Here is a 24914-nt window from a genome sequence, read left to right as displayed (position 1 = left end):
ATGTATTTGTTGCTTAATTACATATAAGTACAACGTTGTAATTGCTTAATTTCATATTAATAAGTTTCTTTTCCATGCATATTACCCCCAGACATACATGGTATATCACCAAACTGGGTACCAAATTTTGTATTTTTCCATTTAATATTTATCTTTGTGCTTTACTGTTTGTCTTTGTAATTGTTGGAACATTGTGAGTAACACTTTTTATACTGTGTGCTAGATAACCTTATTTCATAAACATTATATAAATTTAAGATTTATTAAAAATATAGGGAATAAAATAGAACAAATAAAAATATAGAGAGACTAAAAGAAATAAAATTCAAAGTACAAAGACTAAAATGATATTTCAAATTTTTTTATCTCCAAAATTTGTCTCACATCTCTTAACTTTTTCTCTCAAAGTTTTTTAAATAACTTTTTTCTTCTTAACAAAAAAAAAAAGGAAAAAAAAAAAGAAAAAAGAAAAAAGAAAAAAAAATCCCCCTATTAACAACCAACATTCAAAAGAGTGAATATCTTCACATATTTTATTAAAGGAATTATGTGTAGGATCTCTAAAAGAATAGAACCTTGAGAAAAAGCAAGATCATCCCAATTTCCATTTTTCATTGAATGAAAGTTTTATAGTAAATTAAGAACAAGATATGTATTTACATAAATTACAGCATGCTATAAAATTAGGTTTCAGAAACCTTACCTTTGAAGACAGATCTTCAAGAATCCCTCGAACTCGAAGTCGACACTACCACGAAGGCTTCCTCGGTATTCTCAGGTAGAGAACCCATGAGTGGTGGGCTCTAATTATTTTGGAATGAGGGAGATTTTGAGTAGAGAGGAGGAAGTATGGAGATCGTTCACCAACAATCACAAACTTGCAGAACAATTCTGTCTTTCTCACCACTTTAAAAAATCGAAGTACAAGAAGAAGAATGAGACTCTCTCCTATCTGTATTAAAAATGCCAAAATACACCAACCACCCACTTACGTGGGAGGAGAGAAAAGAGAGAGAGGGATGGAGTCCCTCCCTCATTTTTTTAAAAAAAATTAAAATAAAAATGACATTTAATATATATATGTTATATCAAATATAACATATAACATATAGACTTAATATTGTATCACATACACTATTATTGGGGATGATGCCCTAAACTCTCGTTGGATCTTGTAGTTTGTAAACACAGTTTTGCACAAACGCTTGTGATGTAATAATATATGATATTTTCTTCACTTTTGTCTATGGAACATTGGATGTTTATTTGTTTTACCACAAACAAATAAACTAAGATCTCTAGTTGTCATTAGTAACTTAAGCATGTATGTGGAGACATACAGGTGGATCATGTCTTAAGTGATAACCAAAATGGTCTGTAGTATATGAATATAAGAGGGAAACCTTATCCTGGTAACGTTATGGATGTGGCCCGCTTTGTAGAATAATTACAAGTGTTGTGACTTGCTACAGATGGTCTGATCCTGATCATTCATGTTAAGACATGCGAGCGGGGACGTCTTATACAAAGAAGTTTGTATAAGACCAGACCACGAAATGTTAAAGTCTCGTTATATAATGTCGTTCATGACAGAAACTTCACTTCATTAGGATGACCATAGGTAACATGACCTCATGCCTGAGTTATTTGCAACCTTCTTTTTCTTAGATCGGTGACCTTTATAGTAGCATACCTTATATGACTCTAGATTGAGTTTGGGAACTCCTGCCTTTGAAGGCGGTCCTTTGATTTGCATAGGTGTGAATGGCCAGATCGCCGACTCAAACCTACCACTTTGGGGATTCATCTGATTTGAGAGCTGGGAACTCAACTGCACAAGATGGAATTCACTCCTTCCCCGAAGCAGGGGTAAGTAGATAGATTGCTCCCTTAAGGGCTGATTCCGAGGCTTGAACGATGTGGCACCACACATCTTTTCATGGCCCGAGAGGTGTCCACACATAATAGGACTATTTTGTATTGTTCATTAGAGGGATCAGTGGTACTTAAGGAGTTAGATGTAACTACAAGGGCAAAACGGTAAATTGGCGCTGCTGTACTTACGAGTATCTGTGAAGAGTTATCGTACTGTTGATTGGTTATATCTGATGGACACAGAAATATATATGTGGTGAGAAGAGTGCAGCTGTCGGTCTTTAGTGGAATACTTGACAGTTAACGGATGGTGGATCTCGTGGCTAAAGAGTTTAGTCAGTTTTTCACGTATCGTTGGAGCTTCGAGCTATAGGTCCATAAGGTCCCTTTGGTAGCTCAATGGATTCAAGTTGAGAATCAGTTTTTGGGTCAGTTTGAAGTGTTCAAATTGACAAGAGGGAGTTCGATTATATATGATATGATTGAACTGGTCAATTATATATGATATATTTGACATGATGTATGAGATATATTAATTGGAGGAAAATGATATATATATATATATATATATATGATTTATATCTAGTGGAGGAGAAAAGGACTATGGTTAATATATTGCATATGATGTGATATTAAACCATGGGTTATTTAATTTTAACAATTATGCGATAATTGTATTGGTTTTTCTCTGTAACCAAATGAATTAGTGGGAAGTTGCATTATGTTTTTATAACTAAAGGATAAAATGAAAATGGTTTTCATTTTGCAAATGATCAGAAATTCGCTCACCGAATTATGTATACTGCCTATCGTATAGCAAACCGAGAGCATACATGACAGATTAACGTTTCTAAACGATCGTATACACGCATGCGGTTTACTAAACGATCGCATAGGATTTACTAAATGATCGTCTAACTCTTTCTAAACGATCGCGCACTTAAGCATTTTATAAACGATCATCTATAAGATCTCACCCTTTTTTTTCAAATGATCACAATGCAATGAACGCAATTCTTTGAGACCGCTGCCATCTCCAAACTTAGAGGTTGGCAGAGTTCTCACCACAAAGCTAAAAATAAAACTACAAGAATGCGATAATAAATGTTTGAACAAGGTTTGCACAAAATAAAACTCATGACTTTCAAAATTTGAAGAAGCTAATAAAAGTAAAAAATGCCTTATGTTGATTAGTTAGAAGATGCGGTGAACTATACATACCATCATAGAAACATCGCAAAACAACGCAATCGGGAAAGAAAGAATTTCAAAAGGATAAGGCATACAAGATAACAGGAAAAGACCTTAGGCGGAACAACGCATGCGCTCATGGGCAGTTGGTGGTTGCTGACTTTACTCATAGACAAGCAATGCGTTAGCCTATAGATAGGCATTGCAGCAGCTTCACACTAAGCAAATAAGATTACCCACACACTCGTGCAACGCACACCTCTTGGTGGGTTGCTACATGCTTCATATCTCTAATCCACATGACTAAGTATGCGATACCCAAGCAATCCCACTAAGTGTTACAATGAATGTAAAGATGCTAAGCAAAGAAGATGGAGATGGAGTCGAAGGAACAGAAAAATGCATTGAAAACAAATTGTATTAATTCCTTAATCACAAAATATCATACAATATAATATGAGAAAAGAAAGGAAAAGGAAATGACCGGCTGGGAGCAAAGATTTGCTCCCAGCGGATGTGCGTCAAGGCTATCGGTGGTGTCATGGATGGGCGGAGGAGCTGACTCTCTCGAGCTCCTGTCTCTTATACACATCTAGATGTGTATAAGAGACAGGCGGATGTGCGTCAAGGCTATCGGTGGTGCCATGGATGGGCGGAGGAGCTGACTCTCTCGAGATCTAGCTCCGTTCGAAGGCTCCGGTCGTCACTCGGAATGGATGAAGAAGGTGAAGAACTCTCAGCCATCTTCTCACACGTTTGTCTAGATCACAAGGATCCTCCCTAGACGAACCTCAGACGAAAACCTTTGATAACTTGAATTTCTGCTCATCGGCTTCTATTTGCTTAATACCGCAACTCTACATGATGACAATCACTTGACGAGCGCAACTCCCATGCAATGGACGCGTACAGCTGATTACCGCAACATCCATGCATTGATCGATGCGTTTGCCTTTGCGATGGAGTGTTTCTCCGCATGCAATCATCTATGCGGTGGTCCGATTTCCGCGTTTGCGTCCATTTCCTGCATTAGCTACAAAAATAGAACATTGAATGCATAATTAACGCAAAATAACAGGTTAGCTAAGATTCAACATGCTGACGATGCAAGCTCACTTTTTCGTGAATTCCTAACATGATTGCCGCATATTCTACCTAACAACCTTCATAATTCTAAGTAAAAGGCCAAAGATGACATGCATTTCTGCATGTCATCACACCCCCAAACTTAAAATCATGTTTGTCCTCAAGCATGCATTATACTCAAGAAATTCTAACTCACCTTCATGTTTTCCTTTGCGATGACCAGATCTTGTCTAAGTTTAGATCTTGTCTAAGATGACATACATTTCTAACTCACCTTCATACTCAAGAAATTATACTCAAGACTAGATCTTGTCTAAGTTTAGATCCGGCAAGCCTTTGCTCAAAAACTTTTATTCATTCACCGCAATTTTGTGTTTAGCTTTTGAGAATGCGTTCATTCAAAAATACTTCAAAACTTTGTGATGGCTTATTCAAATGCGACGTTGAACCTGGTTCCACCCTTCGTTTTGGCTTACCCTCACGTGTGTCATGCGGGCATCCAACTTCGGTTGCATTCCATATTCAACTCAACTCTTGTCTCATTTGATTTGGCTTGTGCCGGACAGAGGAGTTGCGTTAATGCGCTGATCTTGGCAACTTGCCTTTGTTTTGGCTTGCCCCCACGTGTGTCATGCGGACATCCATCTTCGAGTAAGTGACTTTCACAGCTTAACTCTTATCAACATGGGTTTCCCCATTGCGTTGACAGTGGAGTTATTATTCTCAAAATCTCACTTCAATTTTTTTTTTTTCAAATGATCGCAATGCAATGAATGCAATTCTCCGAGACCGCTGCCACGCCCAAACTTAGAGGTTGGTAGCGTTCTCACCGCAAAACTAAAAACAAAATTACAAGAATGCGGTAACAAATGTTTGAACAAAGGTTTTCACAAAATAAAACTCAAGACTTTCAAAATTTTAAGAAGCTAATAAAAGTAAAGAATGTCTTGCGTTGATTAGTTAGAAGATGCGGTGAACTATACGTACCATCATAGAAACATCACAAAACAACGCAATCTTCTCACGCGTTTGTCTGTCGGAATGGATGAAGGAGGTGAAGGACTCTCAGCCATCTTCTCACGCGTTTGTCTGGATCACAAGGATCCACCCTAGGCGAACCTCATTAGAAAACCTTGGATAACTTGAATTTGTGCTCATCGGCTTCTATTTGCTTAATACCGCAACTCTACATGATGACCGCAATCGCTTGACGAATGCAACTCCCATGCGATGGACACATACGGCTGATTACCGCAACATCCATGCATTGATCGATGCGTTTTCCTTTGCGATGGAGTGTTTCTCTGCATGCGGTCGTCTATGTGGTGGTCCAGTTTCCGCGTTTGCATCCATTTCCTGCATTAGCTACAAAAATAGAACATTGAACATATAATTAACGCAAAATAACAGGTTAGCTGAGATTCAACATGCTGATCGACACAAGCTCAATTTTTCGTGAATTCCTAACATGATTGTCGCATATTCTGCCTAACAACCTTCATAATTCTAAGTAAAAGGCCTAAGATGACATGCATTTCTGCATGTCATCAGCAGTCCATTGGCGAGAGTGAGATTTCTGTGAAGAAGGGTTCTTCAACTGGTACGTATCTTGTTATCTTTGTTGTTTAAATTTCAAAGCATGCTTGTAATTTGTTGTTAATGCATAACTAGTCTGTTCGATTGTGAATGCAGTAATTCTGTAACAATGAGTTTGGAACGATCTTGCTTCCGCTCAGAGGTACTCTTTGATAAAAGTTCCTTCAAATATAACCTATAGTTTCTTCTCTCTTATATGGCATTTAACATAAATCACATTTATATTAAATTTAACAACTATGAATCCAATTCCTATAATTAATATTTAAATCTTATTCAAATATTTATTTCCTCTCAATTAAGCTATAATGTATCAAATACATTATAATAATTATATCACATATAGTTAAAATAACTTAACTATATCATATATAGTTAAATCTCTTTATTAATTTGACCAATTCAAATTAATCCAGAAACTGATTCTCATTTAATCCTATTGAGCTACCAAGGGGATCTCATGGACCTGTAGCTTGAAGCTCCAACGATACATGAATAATTAATCAAACTCTTTAATTAAATTATTCACAATCCGTTAATTGTCAGGCACTCCACTAAAGATCCACAACTGCACTCTTCGCACTACAGATATATTTCTATATCCATTGGGTATAACCAATCAACTGTACGATGACTCTTCACAAATTTTCCGTAAGTACAGTTGGGCAAAAAATTACCGTTTTGCTCCTATGACTATAGTTACATGAACAATAGATCATAGTCCAACTATGACTAAACCCCTCTCGGGCTAGAAGAGGGTGTGGCGCCACATTGTTCAACACTTAGAATCAGCCTTTAAGAGAGCAACTTATCTACTTACTCCAACCTCAGGGAATGAGTGAATTCCTTTTTGTGTAGTTGTGTTCCCAGCTCCCCAATCAGACGAATCCTCAAATTGGTAGACATGTTGAGTCGGCGATTTGGCCACTCTCACCCATACAAATCAAAGAACCGCCCTCATAGGCATGAGCTCACAACTCACTCAAGATTCAGGTCATGTTACCTATGGTAATCCTGGTGAAATGTAAGTCTCTATTTTTAACGATGTTATATAAAGAGATTAAATATTTCGTGGTCCGATCTTATACAAACTCCTTTGTATAGAATATCCATGCTCACATGTCTATACATGGATGATCGGGATTAGATAATTTGTAATTGTAACACCTACAAAGCAGGTCATACTCGTCGTGTCACCAGGATAAGGTACCCAGCCTTATCCATCTACTACAAACCATTTAGGTTATTACTTAAACATGATCCACTCGTATATCTCTACATACATGTTTAAGCTACACAATAACTTTGGATGTTAGTTTATTGGTTTCTGGTTAATGCAACTAAAAAAGGAATAAAATATCATATATTTTATTAAATAGACACTGAGTTTAAATAAAATATCATATATTTTATTAAATAAACAATGAGTTTGTTCAATACATTTACAAACTATAGGACTCTACGAGATTTAGGCATCAACCCCAATATTATGAGTATATATATACACAGAGATGGGCTTTAACAAACTGATTAGGCCCAATCGAGTACATCATTATCGAGCAACAAGTATTGCATCGAGTATTTTAAGAACTACTAATAATCACCATCGAGTATCATCTCATTGAGCATCGAGTATTTTAAGAAATTGTGATAATCACCATCGAGTATCATCTCATCGAGCACCGAGGATTTTAAATAACTTATAATACTCCCCCTCAAGATGGGCAATACCTTGTCGAGCAACGAGTACCACCTTGTCGAGCAACGAGCACCATCTTCTTCAGTATATCTAGTTGAGCAACAAGGAAAAATGAAGAAAACTTCTAATACTCCTGCTCAAAATGGACAAAAAAAATATATTAAAAAATATATTGTAACCCCATTTTATCAAGTAACGAGAAAAACGGAGCAGTAGGTAAAGGCTTTGTAAAAACATCAGCAAGCTGATCATGAGAACGTACTAATAGCAACTTGATGGTTCCATTAACTACTCAATCTCGGACAAAATGGCAGTCTAATTTTATATGTTTTGTTCTTGCACGAAACATTGTATTTGTGGTAATATAAACAGATGCCTTATTATCACAAAAAAGAAGAGTTGGTAATGGGGAATTGATATTCATTTAAGTAAGAAGGCTTTGAAGCCAAATAATCTCAAAACTTGCAATTGCTAATGCTCGATATTCAGTTTCAGCTGATGAGCGACATACTGTCTATTGCTTCTAAGACTTCCAATACACAAGGGAGTTTCCCAAGAAAACACAAAAACCAATTATAGACCATCTTGTGTCAATACACGCTCTCCAGTCTGCATCAGAAAAAGCCCGAATAGAAAAATCTGAAGTTTTAGACAGAAAGATACCTTTTCCAGGCGAGCCTTTGAGATATTTAATGAGGTGGTAAGCTACACTGCGATGAGCTCGAGTTAGTTTACTCATGAACTGACTCAGCTTATGGACTGCAAAGGTAATATCAGGCCTTGAAACTATCAAATACAAGAGTTTTCCAACTAATGTTCTGTAAATAGAAGCATCTTTGAATAGATCATTATCATCATGTTTTAACTTTGTATGTGGATCCATTGGCAGACTAGCCGACTTAGTTCCAAGTAAACCAAAATCTTCAATAAGCTATAAGATATAATGTCTTTGATACAAGAAAATGCTCGACTGAGAATGAGCTAGTTCAAGGCCAAGGAAAAACTTCAAAGAACCTAAGTCTTTCAATTTGAAAGCTTCGTTTAGAGCAACCTTGAGATGTTCAACATGAATAGAGTTGGTCCCAGTTATTATTATGTCATCCATATAAACAAGAAGAGTAAGAAAAGTTTCATCTTTTTCTCGAATGAAGAGAGAATAATCAGCTTTGGACTACTTAAAACCTAAAGACAAGAGAAGAGCAAATAATTTAGCAAACCACTACCTTGAAGCTTGCTTTAGTCCATATATGGACTTATGAAGCTCGCATACCATTTTCTCCCCCTGAATTGGACAAGAGGCTTGTATCCGAGAGGTAGATCAATGTATACTTCCTCAAACAAACCACCATGCAAGAAGGCATTGTTACATCAAGTTGAAGAAGTGATCATTGTTTTGAAACTGAAATAGTGAGACTAGTCTTGACAGTGACCATTTTAGCAACTAGAGAAAAAGTTTCAAAATAATCAATGCCTTCTTGTTGAGTGTAGCTTTTAGCAACAAGTCTTGCCTTATATCTTTCAATGGATCCATCTGCCTTGTGTTTAATCTTATAAACCCAACGACATCCAACAGAATTTTTGCCTTTTGGTAAAGGTACAATACTCCAAGTGTGATTAGCTTCCATATCATGTAACTCTATTTCCATTGCTTTTCTTCAGTGACCACATTTGATAGCCTCATGATAAAAATTTGGCTCTTGAGTAGTAGAAATTTGTACAATAAAATTTCTATGTTGAGGTGAAAGCTTGTGATAAGAAAGATATTGATCAATGGGATGTTTGGTAGAAGCTTTTGGGCATGGTGACATGGCAAGTAAATTGCGATGATAAACTTGTAAGTATGAGGGGGCTTAGAAACCCTGTTGGATTTTCTTGGTAAAGGTTGTATAGGTGGATTTGATGGATTTTCAGGGATGATTTGGGAAGATATTTGCATGGTCTGTGAGGGAGAAGATTGAGACTAAAAAAGAGGTGATACTATGTTGGAAGATTCAATGGCTTGAGATGATGTAATGGCTTGTGGTGAAAGATATGGGTTAGGAGCTGGTATGGAGTGATGAGTTGGAGAATTGTCATCACTATTGGTAACATAGTTTGATGTGGTTGGGTTGTTTCTTTCCTGTTCTATGAAGGACAAGTTTGCAGTGTTAACAAAAGGTTTAGGCAAAAAAATCCCAAGAAATGAATCAATTATACTTCTATTGTCTGAGATTTTATGAAAGGGAAAATTTTCTTCATGAAAAACAACATTCCTTGAGTAAAAGAACCTTTTGTGTTTGATGTCATACAACTCGTATGCTTTCATACCAAGAGGATAGCCAACGAAAACAGCTTGTATGGCCTTTGGTTGAAATTTATGTCTTCCTGAGCCAATGTAGATGCAAAACATAGAGAACCAAATACTCTCATCATATGGTATAGAACCAGTGAGTACCTCAAAAAGGAGATGTCTAGTTGTATAGTTTGGATGGTGTCCTATTGATGAGAAACACTGCAGTCAAGACACATTCTCCCCAAAAGGACAATGGAACACGAGATTGAAAAAACAGAGCTCGAGCAACGTTGAGAATGTGTTGATGTTTTCTTTCTACTACAAAGTTTTGTTGAGGACAAGACCCACAAGAAAATTGGTGCATAACTCCATTTTCTTTATAAAAAGAATCAATGAACATCAATTCAGGGACGTTGTCTGACCTGAATTGTTTTATTTTCTTATCATATTGTGTTTCAACAAGTTTAAAAAACTGAGGAACAATGACAGGGACATCAGACTTGTGTTTGAGTAAGAAAACCCAAGTAAACCTAGTTGCATCATCAACAATAGTAAAAAGAAAACGAATGTCCAGGATGAGTAACAATTGAGAATGGGCCTCAGATATCGGCATGAATCAAATCAAATGCATTAGGAGACAAATGATTATTGGAAATAAATGGTAAATGTTTTTGTTTAGCTAAAGGACACATATTACATGAAGAATGTTTGTGAAACAAGCTGGGATGCAAACTCAAAACTTTATGCAAAATAGTGATGCATTTAATAGAAGAATGACCCAATCTTTGGTGCCAAAGAGCAACCCTTTTATCAGTTGCAGCACATATATAATTCAATGAGATACCAAGCCTTTGTGTGTTCAAGAGATATAATCCTCGCACAAAACTAGCACTATCAATCCTCCTCGAAGTGTACGTATCCTGAATTATGCAGCCATTAGTATCAAATTCAACAATCACTGATGGTAAATCCTTTATGAGATTATTTACTGATAAAAGGTTGAACGAAAAATCAGGTAAGTAAAATACATTTTTTAGGACTAAAGTGGATGAAAGAGGAACAATGCCAACATTTTTAACTAGGATAGTCTATTTGTCAGGCAATGTGACAAAAGTTGAGTAAGTGTCATGGTAGTAAAAAGACTTTTTGAACAACATACATGGGCAGATGCTCCTGAATTAACTATCCATTGAGATGTAAAATGAGTACCTATAACATGAAAATCTGCTGAGGATGTGGGTGGAGGATTCGAAAAAGATTCGGATGAGGCTGTTGTTGACAGTTGAGACTGTAGTTGATAAAGAAAATTTTGGCATTGTAAAATTGCATCAACAGTGTTTATATTTATTGGTTGAGCAGTGACTAAGTTGATAGAGTTGTTGTTGACAACATTGTTTGAATTACGTTGTTGCTGCTTAGTTTTATATCTAGGTGGATAGCCATGAACATTGTAGCATTTATCAACGGTATGGCTAACAATGTTGTTTTAATGAATTATTCTTCGAGTTATTGGCAGAGACAGCAAGGGTAACTACATGAGGAATAATAGAAAATGAGTCAATGGCTCTTTGTTTCTCTTCTTGAAGAAGTAAAGAGAAAGCACGAATAACTGAAGGAGTAGGATCCATCAGAAGGATTTGAGCTCAGACACAAGAAAAAAGTTCATTAAGCCCCATTAAGAAATCCATCAGGTACTCGGTTTGAAGGAAGTTGGCCATGTCACGGATACCTCCATAGTGACATGTTCCACAGTTGCAATAAGGTCGATATGTATTAAGTTCATCAATGAAAGTTTTAAACTTAGTGAAATGCATACTCACTGAATCTTGATTCTGAGCCAGAGTTGCAAGAGTCATCTTGAGTTGAAAGATTCTTGGAGCATTTTTCTTCTGAAAACATTCTTGTAGATCAAGCCAAGTAGTTCGTGCGGAATCAGCAAAAATAATGCTAGCAGATATAGACTTTGAGACTGAATTCAAGATCCACGAAATAACGATATTGTTATTTCGAATCCATGCCGGAAGAAGTGCATCAGTTGGATGAGGAAGAAAACCTTCGATGAAATCAAGCTTATTTTTAATAGAAAGGCCGATCACCATGGCTCACTCCAAGAAATGTAATTATCTTCAATCAGAGGTTTCGATACTAGAATAAAACTGGTAGTATCATTATGATGAAGATAATAAAGATTGAGGTAAGTTTCAGATTGATGTTGAGAAGTTGAAGATGTGAAGGAATTATTTGGAGGAATAACTGTAGGGCAGGCTGGTTGTTCAGTGTTGAACAGAAGACTTTCGTTACTCATGGCGGAAGGTTGAAGACGAAGAATAAAATGGAAGAGTAAAATTAAAAGAAAAAATAGAGGAAAAATTGCTCTAATATCATATTAACAACCAACATTCAAAAGAGTGAATATTTTCACATATTTTATTAAAGGAATTATGAGTATATATATATATATACAGATATGGGCTTTAACAAACTGATTAGGCTCAATCGAGTATCCATTATCGAGCAACGAGTATTGTATCGAGTATTTTAAGAACTATTGATAATCACCATCGAGTATCATCACATCGAGCATCAAGTATTTTAAGAACTTTAGATAATCACCATCGAGTATCATCTCATCGAGCACCGAGTATTTTAAATAACTTCTAATACCCCCCAAATTTTTTTCCATCTCCCTTTAACCTTTTTCTCACTTTTTTTTTTCAATCTTAAGCTTTTCTTTCCCTTAAACTTATGTTTATTGATTAGATGTCCGAGTTTTTTGTAATATTTACATCCAACCTTGGATTTTTCTTTCCCCTCTTCTGTTGAGCTTTGTTTTCCTTTTTCCTTATTATTTTTCTTTGACTTGACCTTGACAAATAAGCCTTCTACACTAGGCTTGTCTTCCTTGCTAGTTAGGAGCTCCATCTCTCTGATTTTAAGAGCTGAAATGATAATATCAGTAGTTAAGGAATCTCTCCCATATTTTAGGACAATCTTTACATCTTTGTAGGAATCCGACAATGAGTTGAGAAGCACAAAGGCTTCATTATCTACCACAATCTCTTCTCCTTGAGTCTTGAATTCAGTAGTTATTCTCTTGAAGTCATCTAGGTTCTTTGTCAAGGATTTAGAAGCACTCATCTTAAAGGTAAAGAACCTTTCCCTTAGGAAAAGTTTGTTGGGTATATTTTTAGTCTCATAAAGCTCATTCAACTTGCTCCACATCTTAAATATTGTCTCTTGGTCGATCACTTGCCTTAGGACACTGTCAGACAAATTTAAAACAAGTGTTCCATGAGCAATTAGCTCCATGTTCTCTTTTTCTTCTTAAATTACAGTGATTGGCAGCTTGGCTAGATCCTCTAGGGCCTTATGTGCTCTTTGTTGTCCCAAGATGGTCTTGATCTTGGCTTTCCACAAGCCAAAGTCTCTTTTCCCATCAAATTTTTCAATGTCATACCTTACTACTGCCATATTTGATTCAAATTCTATCTGAAAAGCTACAAAATTTTACTTCTTTAGAATCTTGACTAATCTTGAAATTTTCTTGCAGGTTCTGATACCACTTGTTGGACTTGATATGTAAAATGGACTGAGAATTCACTGCACTCTTTTATCTGTTAATGCTCTTTAGGGCTTAATGAACCCAGGCTCTATAGTGAAAATCGGATACCACCTTTGTGAAAACACAAACATAAACCAGTGTGCTGAAAGCATAATCCGTGTGAAGAAAATCTCCACCCTACACCTTGACAGTTGAGATTAAAGATATGCACTTCTTATAATTTGTAGAACTCTAATGACTATTCCTTTCTTTTCTTTGTTGCAGAGAAAACCGAGAGAAAAGAAAGGAGAGAACCTGAGGGAGAGGCTACCGGAAATCGCCTGGACAATGAGGCTGCTATCGTCTAGCCGATTGGAGGTAAAGCAAGGAGTCGTCTAGACGATAAGGGAAGAGTCGTCTAGACGATGAAGGCTTTACTAAAGATCGTCTAGACGATGGGGTTTGAAGTCACCAATGGTCTACACGATAGAGGTGCTGAGGTAAATGATCGATGGCTAAACGGTACACGATAGAACAAAGAAGATCAGGGAAGAAGATGAACACGATGCTTTACGTGGTTCGGCCAAAGATAGCCTACGTCCACGGAGAAGCTGATGGATTTTTATTAGGGGATTTGCAAGATTGTCACAACATAAGTTTGATAGCCTTTCTTGATCACTTCTTTTTTTTCACTCTCTTACTTTTACATGTAGTTATGAAATGTATCTAAAGACAACTTGTATGTAACTGTTTTCTAACAACCTTGAAGTTGTTTTCATCTATCTTTAATAACAATAACTTTAATTATCTCTAAAATAAATTCGTCTCCCACTTTCTATTAACTTTTTCCTCTCTAAAATTTACTTATACCTTTCATTTCTTTTCTCTCCCTTTAATGTGTTTTGTTCTAAAAAAAATTAAATTTTCAAATTTTCTCGGTCAACTCTTCAACAAATGGGAAAAGAAGAATAAATATATATATTGAAAATTGGGGCATATATGGCCCTCCATCGGTTGATTTAGTCTCCCTTCCAAAGTTTCCATTAGGAACTTTCCACTTTTTGAGTATCAAAACCAACTTGTACGCACTTGCATGATTTTGCCTTAATTTCCATTACTCTCTTTCCAACATTGACCACCATAGATATTTCATTCAACATCTTCGAGTACCAATATTTGTGTAACTTACCTAACATATTGTTATGTGGTAAATTTTTCTTTTTCTAAAAAATACTTTTTAAATATGTTTCCCATTTGTGATTGAAGAGAATGCATGAATGATCACGAAAAATACTTGAGAGATCTTGAGTTGATTTGGTCTTTATACAATCTACCCAATTGTCCAACCATAGTTTTATCCCATAAAAAACTCTTAACAAAAAGAAAATATTTTTTATGAGTTTTGTTAGTTTTACAATTAGAATGGATGGCACAAAGATGGGTGTAATGATGCACCAAGTACATTGGTCTTTACCCAAAAAATTTCTAGGTAACAAAATTTCCCCCTTTGCCTACCAACTAGATATGCTCTTCACTCCTAAACTCTTACTTTCCCACACTTTATTTCTTTTTTTCTTTTTTACTTTTCCACACTTATTTATCTATAAATTTGCATCTCATTTTCATTAAACATCACAAGCTTGTAAAAGAGAGCCATTGAACAAACTTTTGTAGAAATTTTTCTTTAGCTTGTGAGAACTTTTTTAATATTTTATTTTAGAGAAATATGGGGAGAGGAGTTGGTTTGGTTTTGGGTTTAATTGCGGTGGTTTTTGTTCACCATGCCACCGGTGAGACGGTTCATGTTGTTGGAAACTCCGACGGTTGGACGGTTCCGCAGGGCGGCGCTGCTTTCTATTCCGACTGGGCTGCTAGAAACAACTTCTTCATCCGCGATTCTCTAAGTATTAATCTTCTCTCCATCCTTTCTTCTTCAATTTAACTTTGGTCTTTTAACTCTCCGTTGCATCGTTTAATTTTTCTACTTTTAAGTTTTTTTTTTCCTCATATGTATAATATAAATGGTTAAGATTTGTTTGATAATTATTTTTAAATATATATTCCTGCTCTCACATTTCTTACAACCTTTTCATTTTTGTTCAGATAATGTTGAAAATACGAGTCAAATAGATTTTTAATAACGACTACCCAATTTGGTAGCCATATTTTGTTTTTGTTTTAGTTTTTAATTTTGGTTTTTGAAAATTGTGTTTGTTTTTTTAAATAATTCTTTAATCTTAGTTTTTATATTTTTAGAAACAAAAACTACTTTTTTTTAAACGTTGTTTGGTAACCATTATATTTTTTGTTTTTGGTTTTTTAAAATTAAACATATTTCCTCCCAACTTCTAACCATGATTTGTATTTTCTTAAATACAATGATTAAATTCTTAACCAAATTCCAGAAACAAAAACAAGTTTTTAAAAATTACTTCTTTTTAGTTTTCAAAAATTTGCTTGGTTTTTTAAACATTGATAAAAAGTAGTAACAAATGAAGAAATTTGAAGGTGGGAGTAGTATCTGTAGGTTTAATTTTCAAAAATAAAAAATCAAATGGTTACCAAACGGAACCTTAGTTTTCAAATTTTGGCTTTGATTTTGAAAACACTCATAAAATATAGACAACAAAATATAGAAACCAAGTGGTATCTATATGCTTAATTTTCAAAAACTAAACGGTGCCTACTTTTTTTAGTTTCCAAAAAAACTTGTTTATATTTTTGACATTTGAGTAAGCATTTAATTGTTTTTTTAAGAAATATGAAAATCAGAAAAAAGAAATACGGAGAAATTAAACAAGCATAAATTATAAAAATAGAAAACTAAAAATAAAATTATTGTCAAATGAGACCTAACTAAACTTCTTAAAATGAATTCAACCGAATACCCATAATCTTGAAAGTTTAGAGCACCACTGCATACTTAACACAATAATGATATGAGTTTATGAACAAACTCATATTTTTAACATAAATTGAATATCAACATCAACATCAATATTTGTTATAAGTGTTGTAAACATTTGTTGTCGGCTCGAGTATATATGATTTAGGTATATATATATATATATCATCAACCCCACCTTAACCTTAAAAAATCTAACATGTTTTTTCTTTTAGCATTTAACTTTGAGACAAACATGCACGATGTCCTTAAAGTAACAAAAGAATCCTTCGATGCTTGCAATTCAAACAATGCCATCGGCAACGTCATTACTACAGGTCCTGCCACAGTGAAGCTCGACACCGCCGGTGTGCATTACTTCATTTGTACAGTCGGCCGACACTGTTTTGGAGGTCAAAAGTTATCTGTTACCGTCTCCGCCAATACTCACGGCGGTGCAATCCCACCTTCTACAAACACTAGTCGGCCACCCGCCGCAAACACTCCGATTTCTCATGATAATGCCTGTGCTCCAACTCCTGCAAATTCGCCGTCCTCCTCACCACCTATCCATGGTGGAACTCCCTCGGCTCCGGCGCCTTCCTCATCCACTGTGTTGATGGCAACCCTTTATGTCACTTTGTCCGCCCTTGTTATGAGCTTGTTGTTCTAGATCATTTGGATTAACTTTGTGTTTGTTTTTTTTTAGTTGTCTTTTTAGATTAATAAGTCGGGGTTGTTAATTTGGTTACTACTATTTAGTTTGTTTATTGAGAGTTGAGAGAGAATAATATTTGAGTGATGGAAAATTTTTCGGTTGTATTCCTCCACGGCGTTTATATTTCTTACATTTTAATAAGTTTTTATGCTAGATTTTGATATTTTTTTCAAATTATTCCATTTTTTCTTCATGATAAACTTACATGGTATTTGAGGTAGTGAATAAGAAATTTATTTGAAAAATGTGCATCTCGGGCTACATCTATTGTTGAGTAACTCACTCCAGTATTCAATTACAAGTTGTCGATAACCTTTTTATTTCTTTATATATATATATATATATATATATATATCACTTGTGATTGAAAGAGTCTATGAAAATAGGGATAGATTGGGCTGGATATAAGTATTACTCAATTTATTTTGTAATTCTTTATGAATTTGGATGATAAATTAGAAATTTTAAGGGGCTAAAATGAAATAATTATATCACATAATTAAAATAATTTAATTAAATCATATATAGTTAAATCCCTCTATTAATTTGAACAATTCAAATTAATCCAAAAACTTATTCTCATTTAATTCTATTGAGCTACTAAGGGGATCTCATGGACCTGTAGCTTGAATCTCCAACGATACATGAATAATTAATCAAACTCTTTAATTAAAATATTCACCATCCGTTAACTGTCAAGCACTCCACTAAAGACCGAAAACAGCACTCTTCGCACTACAGATATATTTCTGTGTCTATTGAATATAACAAATCAACAGTACGATGCCCCTTTCACAAATTGCCCTTAAGTACAGTTGAGCCAAAAATTACCGTTTTACCCCTATAGTTACATTTAACTCCTTAAGTACCATTGATCTCTCTAGTGAACAATAGATCATAATCCAACTATGACTAAACCCCTCTCGGGCCAATAGAAGGTATTGCACCTGTCTCTTATACACATCTAGATGTGTATAAGAGACAGGATCAGACAAGTCCCCAAAAAGGTAGGCATGTTGAGTCGGCAATCTGGCCACTCTCACCCATATAAATCAAAGGATCGCCCTCATAGGCACGAATTTACAACTCACTTATGTTTCAGGTCATGTTATTTATGGTCATCCTAGTGAAATATAAGTCACTATTATGAACGACGTTATATAAATAGACTAAACATTTCCTGGTTCAGTCTTATACAAACTCCTTTGTATAGAATATCTCTGCTCACATGTCTATACATGAATGATTAGGATCAAATCATTTGTAGCACTTTACATCAATTGTAGCACCTACAAAACAGGTCATACTCGTAGTGTCACCAGGATAAGATTCCCATTCTTATCCATCTACTACAGACCATTTAGGTTATTACATAAACATGATCGATTCGTATGTCTCTACATACATGTTTAAGTTACAAGATAACCTTGGATATTAGTTTATTGGTTTGTGGCTAATGCAACTAAAAAAGGAATAAAATATCATATATTTTATTAAATAGACATTGAGTTTGAATAAGTATCTTAGTTTATTGGTTTGTGGTAAAACAATTAAAACATTCAATGGTCATAGACAAAATTGAAGAAAATATTCAAGCGTTTGTTCAAAAACTGTGTTTCAAACTACAGGACCCAACGAGAGTTTAGGGTATCATCCCCAACAAAAATAGAGACGGAGAGGGAGACTCCCCATCAGGAGAAACAGATCCCCGTAGGGATCCATCCTTGGTTCCTTTTTTTCTTTTTTTTTTTTAAAATAGTAACTCGTTGGATGAGTGAAATAAAAGTAAATAAAAATAAAAATAAAAAATAAAATCTTAATTTTGTAACTCACAGTAGTGTTTGGCTTTTATATGAACATAATAACCACAAATGGGTTAATAAGAATAATTGGTGAACAAATTTATCCATCTTGAAACTAAGTAACAAAAATCTCTCACAATAAACCACACTCCAAAAAGTTTGAAAATGAAAGAAAGACTAATTTCAGAAGAATTCTTATATTTCCTTTTTTTGATTCATAAAAGGCAACCAAGCCCACATTTATACAGAGTTTCCCAAATTAAGGTTTTGAGGAATAATTGAATGAATGAAATCTTTAAGGTAGTAAATTACAGGTGGCCCAACCTGCGTGAAAGGGAATAAATGAAGGAATAAATCTGTTGAGGGGAATCGTAACAGATTCAACCCATTTTGTCATTTTCTTTAGTAACTTTCCTTTGTGACGTGGTGGTCTTTGTGTGACGTGTCTCTTTTGACTTGTCCTTGTTGGCACATATTCTAACATCCCGTCTAAAACTTGTAGGGAGGTCAATGACCCCAAGTTTGGAACGTAAGCAGAAAAATTGGGAGTGCATTCGTGGTTTTGTTAAACATTCTGCAAGTTGATCGGAGGATGGAACATATCGCACTTCCAGTTTTCCTTTGAGAATGTGATCCCACACAAAGTGCACATCAATTTCGATGTATTTAGTTCTAGCATGAAAGATAGGATTGGAGGCAAGAGTTTGCGCACTAACATTATTACACAAGATGATAGGTTTGTGACTGGTTTGTATTCGAATCTCAACTAAGAGTTGTTGGAGCAAGATTATTTCGGACGAAGAGTGAGCAATAGCACGATACTCTGATTCTGTGCTTGATTGAGCAACGACTGTCTGCTTTTTCGAGGACTAAGAAACAACATTGTTTCCAAAGAACACACAGTAAGCTGCTACTAATTTCCTGTCATCAATGTTCGATGCCCAATTAGCATCTGAGAAGGCAGAGATGTGAAGATAAGGACTGGGTTGGAAGAGTAACCCATAATGTCTTGTACCACTGACATACCTGAGTACTCGTTTTGCAACTTGCCAATGAGCGTTTGTTAGAGCTTTTAAAAAATTGGCTAATATGATTCACTATGTATGCAATATCTGTTCTTGTATGTGTTAAGTACTGAAGAGCACTAATTGTGCTTCGATAAACATATAAGTTAGATAGAGGAACACCAATGGACCAATGGATTAAAGCCATGGACCTTGAAAGGGAATCCATGTATTTCAATTCTGTCTGGGATCTTGTAGATCAACCGGAAGGGGTAAAACTCATCGGTTGCAAATGGATCTACAAGAGAAAACGAGACCAAGCCGGTAAGGTACAGACCTACAAAGCTAGACTTGTGGCAAAAGGGTTTACCCAAAGAGAATGGTTAGATTTTGAAGAAACCTTCTCTCCAGTTGCCATGATAAAGTCTATTAGAATACTCTTGTCCATAGTCATATTTTATGATATGAAATATGGCAAATGGATGTCAAGACAGCTTTTCTGAATGGCTATCTTGAAGAGAGTGTCTATATGTCTCAACAAGAAGGGTTTATACAGCAGGGTCAAGAACAAAAAGTTTGCAAGCTTAATCGATCCATTTATGGATTAAAACAAGCTTCTAGATCTTGGAATATGAGATTTGACGCTACGATCAAATCTTATGGCTTTGAACAAAATATTGACGAACCCTGTGTCTACAAGAAAATCGTCAACAAAACTATCGCTTTTCTGTTGTTGTATGTTGATGATATATTCTACTCATTGGGAATGAGATAGAATATCTAGCTGACGTTAAGAGATGGTTGGCTTCACAATTCCAAATGAAAGATTTGGGAAAAGCATAGTATGTTCTTGGAATCCAAATAGTTTGGTATCGCAAGAACAGAACATTGGCATTATCTCAAGCATCTTATATAGACAAGATGTTGTCTAGGTATAAAATGCAAAATTTCAAGAAAGGATATTTACCTTTCAGGCATGGAATTCACTTGTTAAGAAGCAGAGTCCTAAGACACCTCAAGAGGTTGAGGAGATGAATCGAATTGCATATGCATCTGCAGTTGGAAGTTTGATGTATGCAATGTTGTGTACTCGTCCCAACATATGCTATGCCATAAGAATTTTCAGCAGATTTCAGTCCAATCCTGGTCATGACCATTGGACTGCTGTTAAAAACATTCTCAAGTATCTTCGAAGAACGAGAGATTATATGCTCATGTATGGTCCTAAGGATCTGATCCTTACTAGATACATTGGTTCTGACTTTCAGACCGATATTGATTCGAGGAAATGAACTTCGGGGTCAGTATTCACTCTGAACGAAGGAGCAGTTGTGTGGAGGAGCATCAAGCAGAATTGTATTGTGGACTCCACAATGGAAGCTGACTATGTTGTTATAAGGGAATCAGCAAAAGAAACATAGTTGATCCATTTACAAAGCCCTCTCGGCTAAAGTGTTCGAGGGTCACATAGTAAGACTAGGTCTACGAGTTTTGTATCACTAGGGCAAGTGGAGAATTGATGGGTATTGTGATGCCCTAGTTTATTGTACTTGTACATTTTATTCTCTCCATGTAAACTCAACATTGTATATATTGATCCACTGGAGTTTTAGTCCAAGTGGGAGTATTGTTGGGTTTTATGTCCTAAAAACTCGCAGTTTGTAAAATGATAAACATTTTCTATTATCAATATACTTGTTATTGATCTTATTAATTGTATGAAATTCTAAATTCAATAAACTAAGACCCACGACTATTGTACTTGAACTTTATGTGGAGACATAAGAGTGGATCGGGTTCGAGTAAATAGTCAAAATGATCTATGGTACATGAATGAGGTTAGGTACCTTATTCTGCTAACATCATTGGATGCGGCCGACTCTGTAGTTGTTACAAAGAGTTGTAAAGTGCTACATACAATGTGATCTTAATTCGTACATGTTATGACATGAGGAGTGAGGGCGTCCTATGCAATGAGTTTGCATAAGATCAGAACCAAGAAATGAGTCACTCTTACTTTATAACGTTGTTTACTGTTTAAGACTGACTATTTCACCTATATAACCTAGGTTATCTCGATCTTAATCCTGAGCTAGCTATGAACTTCTGTTTGTTCGGGATTATCCTTTGATCTGCAAACGATGAGATTAGTCTAACAGCATTGCTCAATAAGCTTACCATTTTGGGGATAAGATCGGATGAATAGCTGGAGACATAGTCTTGTAAGATGGAGTTCACGCCTACCCGATTTAGGGATAGGAGAAATGTTGTTCTCTCAAGTACTAAATTCAGGTCTTGAACAAGGGGCCCCACCCTCTCACTGGGCTAAGAGAGTTTGGTTTGGTGATTGGATCACAAACCAGTTGTTCATTAGAGGATCAATAGGGACTTGAGAAATAAGACGTAATCTCGGGGGTAAAATAGATGTTTGACCCAGCCGTTATTACGAACAACCTATGAACTGTCTCTTATACACATCTAGATGTGTATAAGAGACAGGCCGTAATCTCGGGGGTAAAATAGATGTTTGACCCAGCCGTTATTACGAACAACCTGTGAAAGGCCGACTTGCTGGTTATGGTTAAATCATGTGGACATAATATATCTACAGTGAGCGGAGTGCAACTATGGGTTTTAGTGGAATAACCCATTAGTTAACGAATGGGGATTAATTTGGTCTAATGAGTTTAGCCAATTAATCTTGGATCGTTGAAGCCCATGATCTGTAAGTCCACGAGGTCCCCCAACTAGCTCGTAACGGACTAGCTCTAGAATAGCGTGATAAGTTAATTTGAAACGTTCAAATTAGAATTAAGGGAATTAGTAATTATATGAGATATAATTATATGTTTAATTTTAGAATTAAACAGAATAGGAGAATTTATATATTTAAATATGATTTAAATATATAAAGATGGATATGTGTTAAAATTAATTTAATATTTGATATAAAATTGAGTAAGTTTTATTTAATAATTAATTTATGAAATTAATTAAAATTTCATTTTTAAAATCAAAATAGAATTATAAAATCAAAATTTTATTTTTGGATAAAATTGAAAAAGGAAATGAAAACAAAAACACATTTAAATGGAAAAATAGATTTTTCCATTATCCATCTATGAAGTAACTAGCTCACACACATTGCATTGTCTTCTCCAAGCATGAGCTGCAACTCATGCAGCTCTTCTCTTTGCATGTTGATCTGCAATATAATAAGAAGATTTGAGTGAAAATCGGGCATACAATAAAAAGGTTTTTTTAGAGAAAAATTGGTTTGAAGAAAGGTTTTTCAACCTTGTTGCAGTAGTAAGCTTTTCTCCTTCATCCCTTGATTCAAGCTTGTTTTGAGTCCACAACTCAATCTAGAGTACCAAGAGAATAGTGGAGAAAATCTTGAGGTGGTCTACAACAAGATATAGAAAAGATTGCAGCTGGAGAAGAAGCTTTGAAGAAGTTCTACAAGAGGTATGTCTTGAAACCCATTTTTCTACAGAAGCATGCTTTATATTATGCCAAAATTAGCGAATTTGAATGCTAAGATGATCCTTGTGCTTCCGCTGCAATTGATACAATCCTGTACGATGGAGATGGAAGGACCAGGTGCCATGTGCGATTGTTTAGAAGAGCTTTGTACTCATCATTCATAGTAGCTTTCCACTGGGGTGTGGCAAGAGCATCTATAACTCTAGTCGGTTCTGCTTTGGGTTTAAATATTCCAACTTTTCCTCATGTTATCATAGGATGGGTAGGCTGAGGAGGTAGGACAGGATGAGAAATTGGTGGAGGTGGTTCCATAATGATAGGCGAGAAGGGACTACCACTAGAATGTGAAGTCCTGGTGGAGGGGGAAGTCGAGGTTGGGGAAGAGTGGTAATCCATGTTTGGGTCTGGTATAAGTATAGGCAAACTAGTGGATAATGAGTTGGGTTGAGACAGATTTTGTTGGGTTTCAAATTGGTTGGGAGAGGGTGGATGAAATAATGGACTGTCATTTGTCGAGGGAGGTCATGTAGGTGCCGGGGCTAGTAAATTGGCCGTATCAAGACTTCTATATGTGATGGGTGGGCTATCTAACAGAGGACTTAAAATGGCTTGAAGTTGGTCTGGGTTGTTAGTCTGTTGAGTTTGAGAATTAATGGGCTAGCCAGAATTCTTATGTTCCTAAAAACCAAAAGAAAAAAGGAAGTCAAGTTCATTGACTTTAACATTTCTGGAGACATAAACCTTGCCTTCCTTGTTCATGCAACGATATCCTTTATGTACAAGTGATAACGGGCAGAAATGTACGTTATCATAGTGCTAAGTTCTTAAACAATGTTGGATTGCGTTGATGAAATATGTTAAATTGTGTAAATTAAGCATAAATTCTATAATATTGTGGTCGCATGCTTTCAGCGCATTGGAACAATTGATCTTTGTATTTTTGTGCAGAATATGCGTTAACGCAATGCAAGATTGAGATCATAGGAAATCATCGGTCGAGCGCAACTTCACTGCAAGGCTTTGCGTTGATCGTGCTCGCAAACATTCGCCCAGAAGGATCACCGCAACTTGGTTAATGCAACATGGTGGGTGCATCTGGGTGAAAGGATAATTAAGAGCGATGGGACAGAAAGCTGACGACAGTCAAATCCAAATTAAGTTGACAGCCGATAACAGACATAAAGTACATTCAGCTTTATCGGTGACAATTATGTGGCACATCAGTCAGGAATTAAAGTTGTCCCATCTGTACAATCAAGAGAGAGAAACCGCCTTTCACCATGGATGCTCTATAAATACCAAGTGCATTCTTCAGAAAAGGGGTTCACCATTTTTACAATCTTTTCTTCCACAAGTCGCATGTCTGTGTTCTTAGTTTTCTTTCATTTTACGGCAGTTGCGAGGGAAGAAGTTGTGCCGGTAGATCGTTCTGGTAAGCTTGGGAAAGCGCCAGAAGCTCCAAGGACAGAGAGAGTGCCGACGCCTGCGGAAGTAGGAACATCTTTATATCAGAATAGAGATTTCAGTGTAAAAAGCCTCGGTCAGCAAGGAATTTCTACAAGGCTCTCTACCTTTACTTTCCATTGTCATTTTGTACTCAACTCATTTATAAAAATGGAATTTCTTTCTCTATATCTGTTCACTCTCTGTTATTCACGCATGAGTAGCTAAATTAGTTGAATGGGTTGAGAAGCATTTAGCTAGCACAACTAGGGAATCTTCATTCTTGCGATTATCTTGTTTATGTATGCTTCATTCGT

At 35.8% G+C, this 24914-nt stretch overlaps 1 protein-coding gene across 1 annotated transcript; it reads left to right on the top strand.

Annotated features, from left to right (window-relative positions):
• Positions 1-14881: 14881 nt before the first annotated feature.
• LOC120086716 (cucumber peeling cupredoxin-like) lies at positions 14882-16968 on the top strand. The gene is made up of 2 exons (XM_039043490.1): positions 14882-15164; positions 16381-16968. The coding sequence occupies exons 1-2, from the start codon at positions 14987-14989 to the stop codon at positions 16815-16817; spliced, it is 615 nt and encodes a 204-aa protein (XP_038899418.1). The 5' UTR covers positions 14882-14986; the 3' UTR covers positions 16818-16968.
• Positions 16969-24914: the final 7946 nt, after the last annotated feature.

Source organism: Benincasa hispida, chromosome 9 (genome assembly GCF_009727055.1).
Source record: "Benincasa hispida cultivar B227 chromosome 9, ASM972705v1, whole genome shotgun sequence".
Taxonomy (NCBI): Eukaryota; Viridiplantae; Streptophyta; class Magnoliopsida; order Cucurbitales; family Cucurbitaceae; genus Benincasa; species Benincasa hispida.
This window is presented reverse-complemented; position numbering and strand designations above follow the sequence as displayed.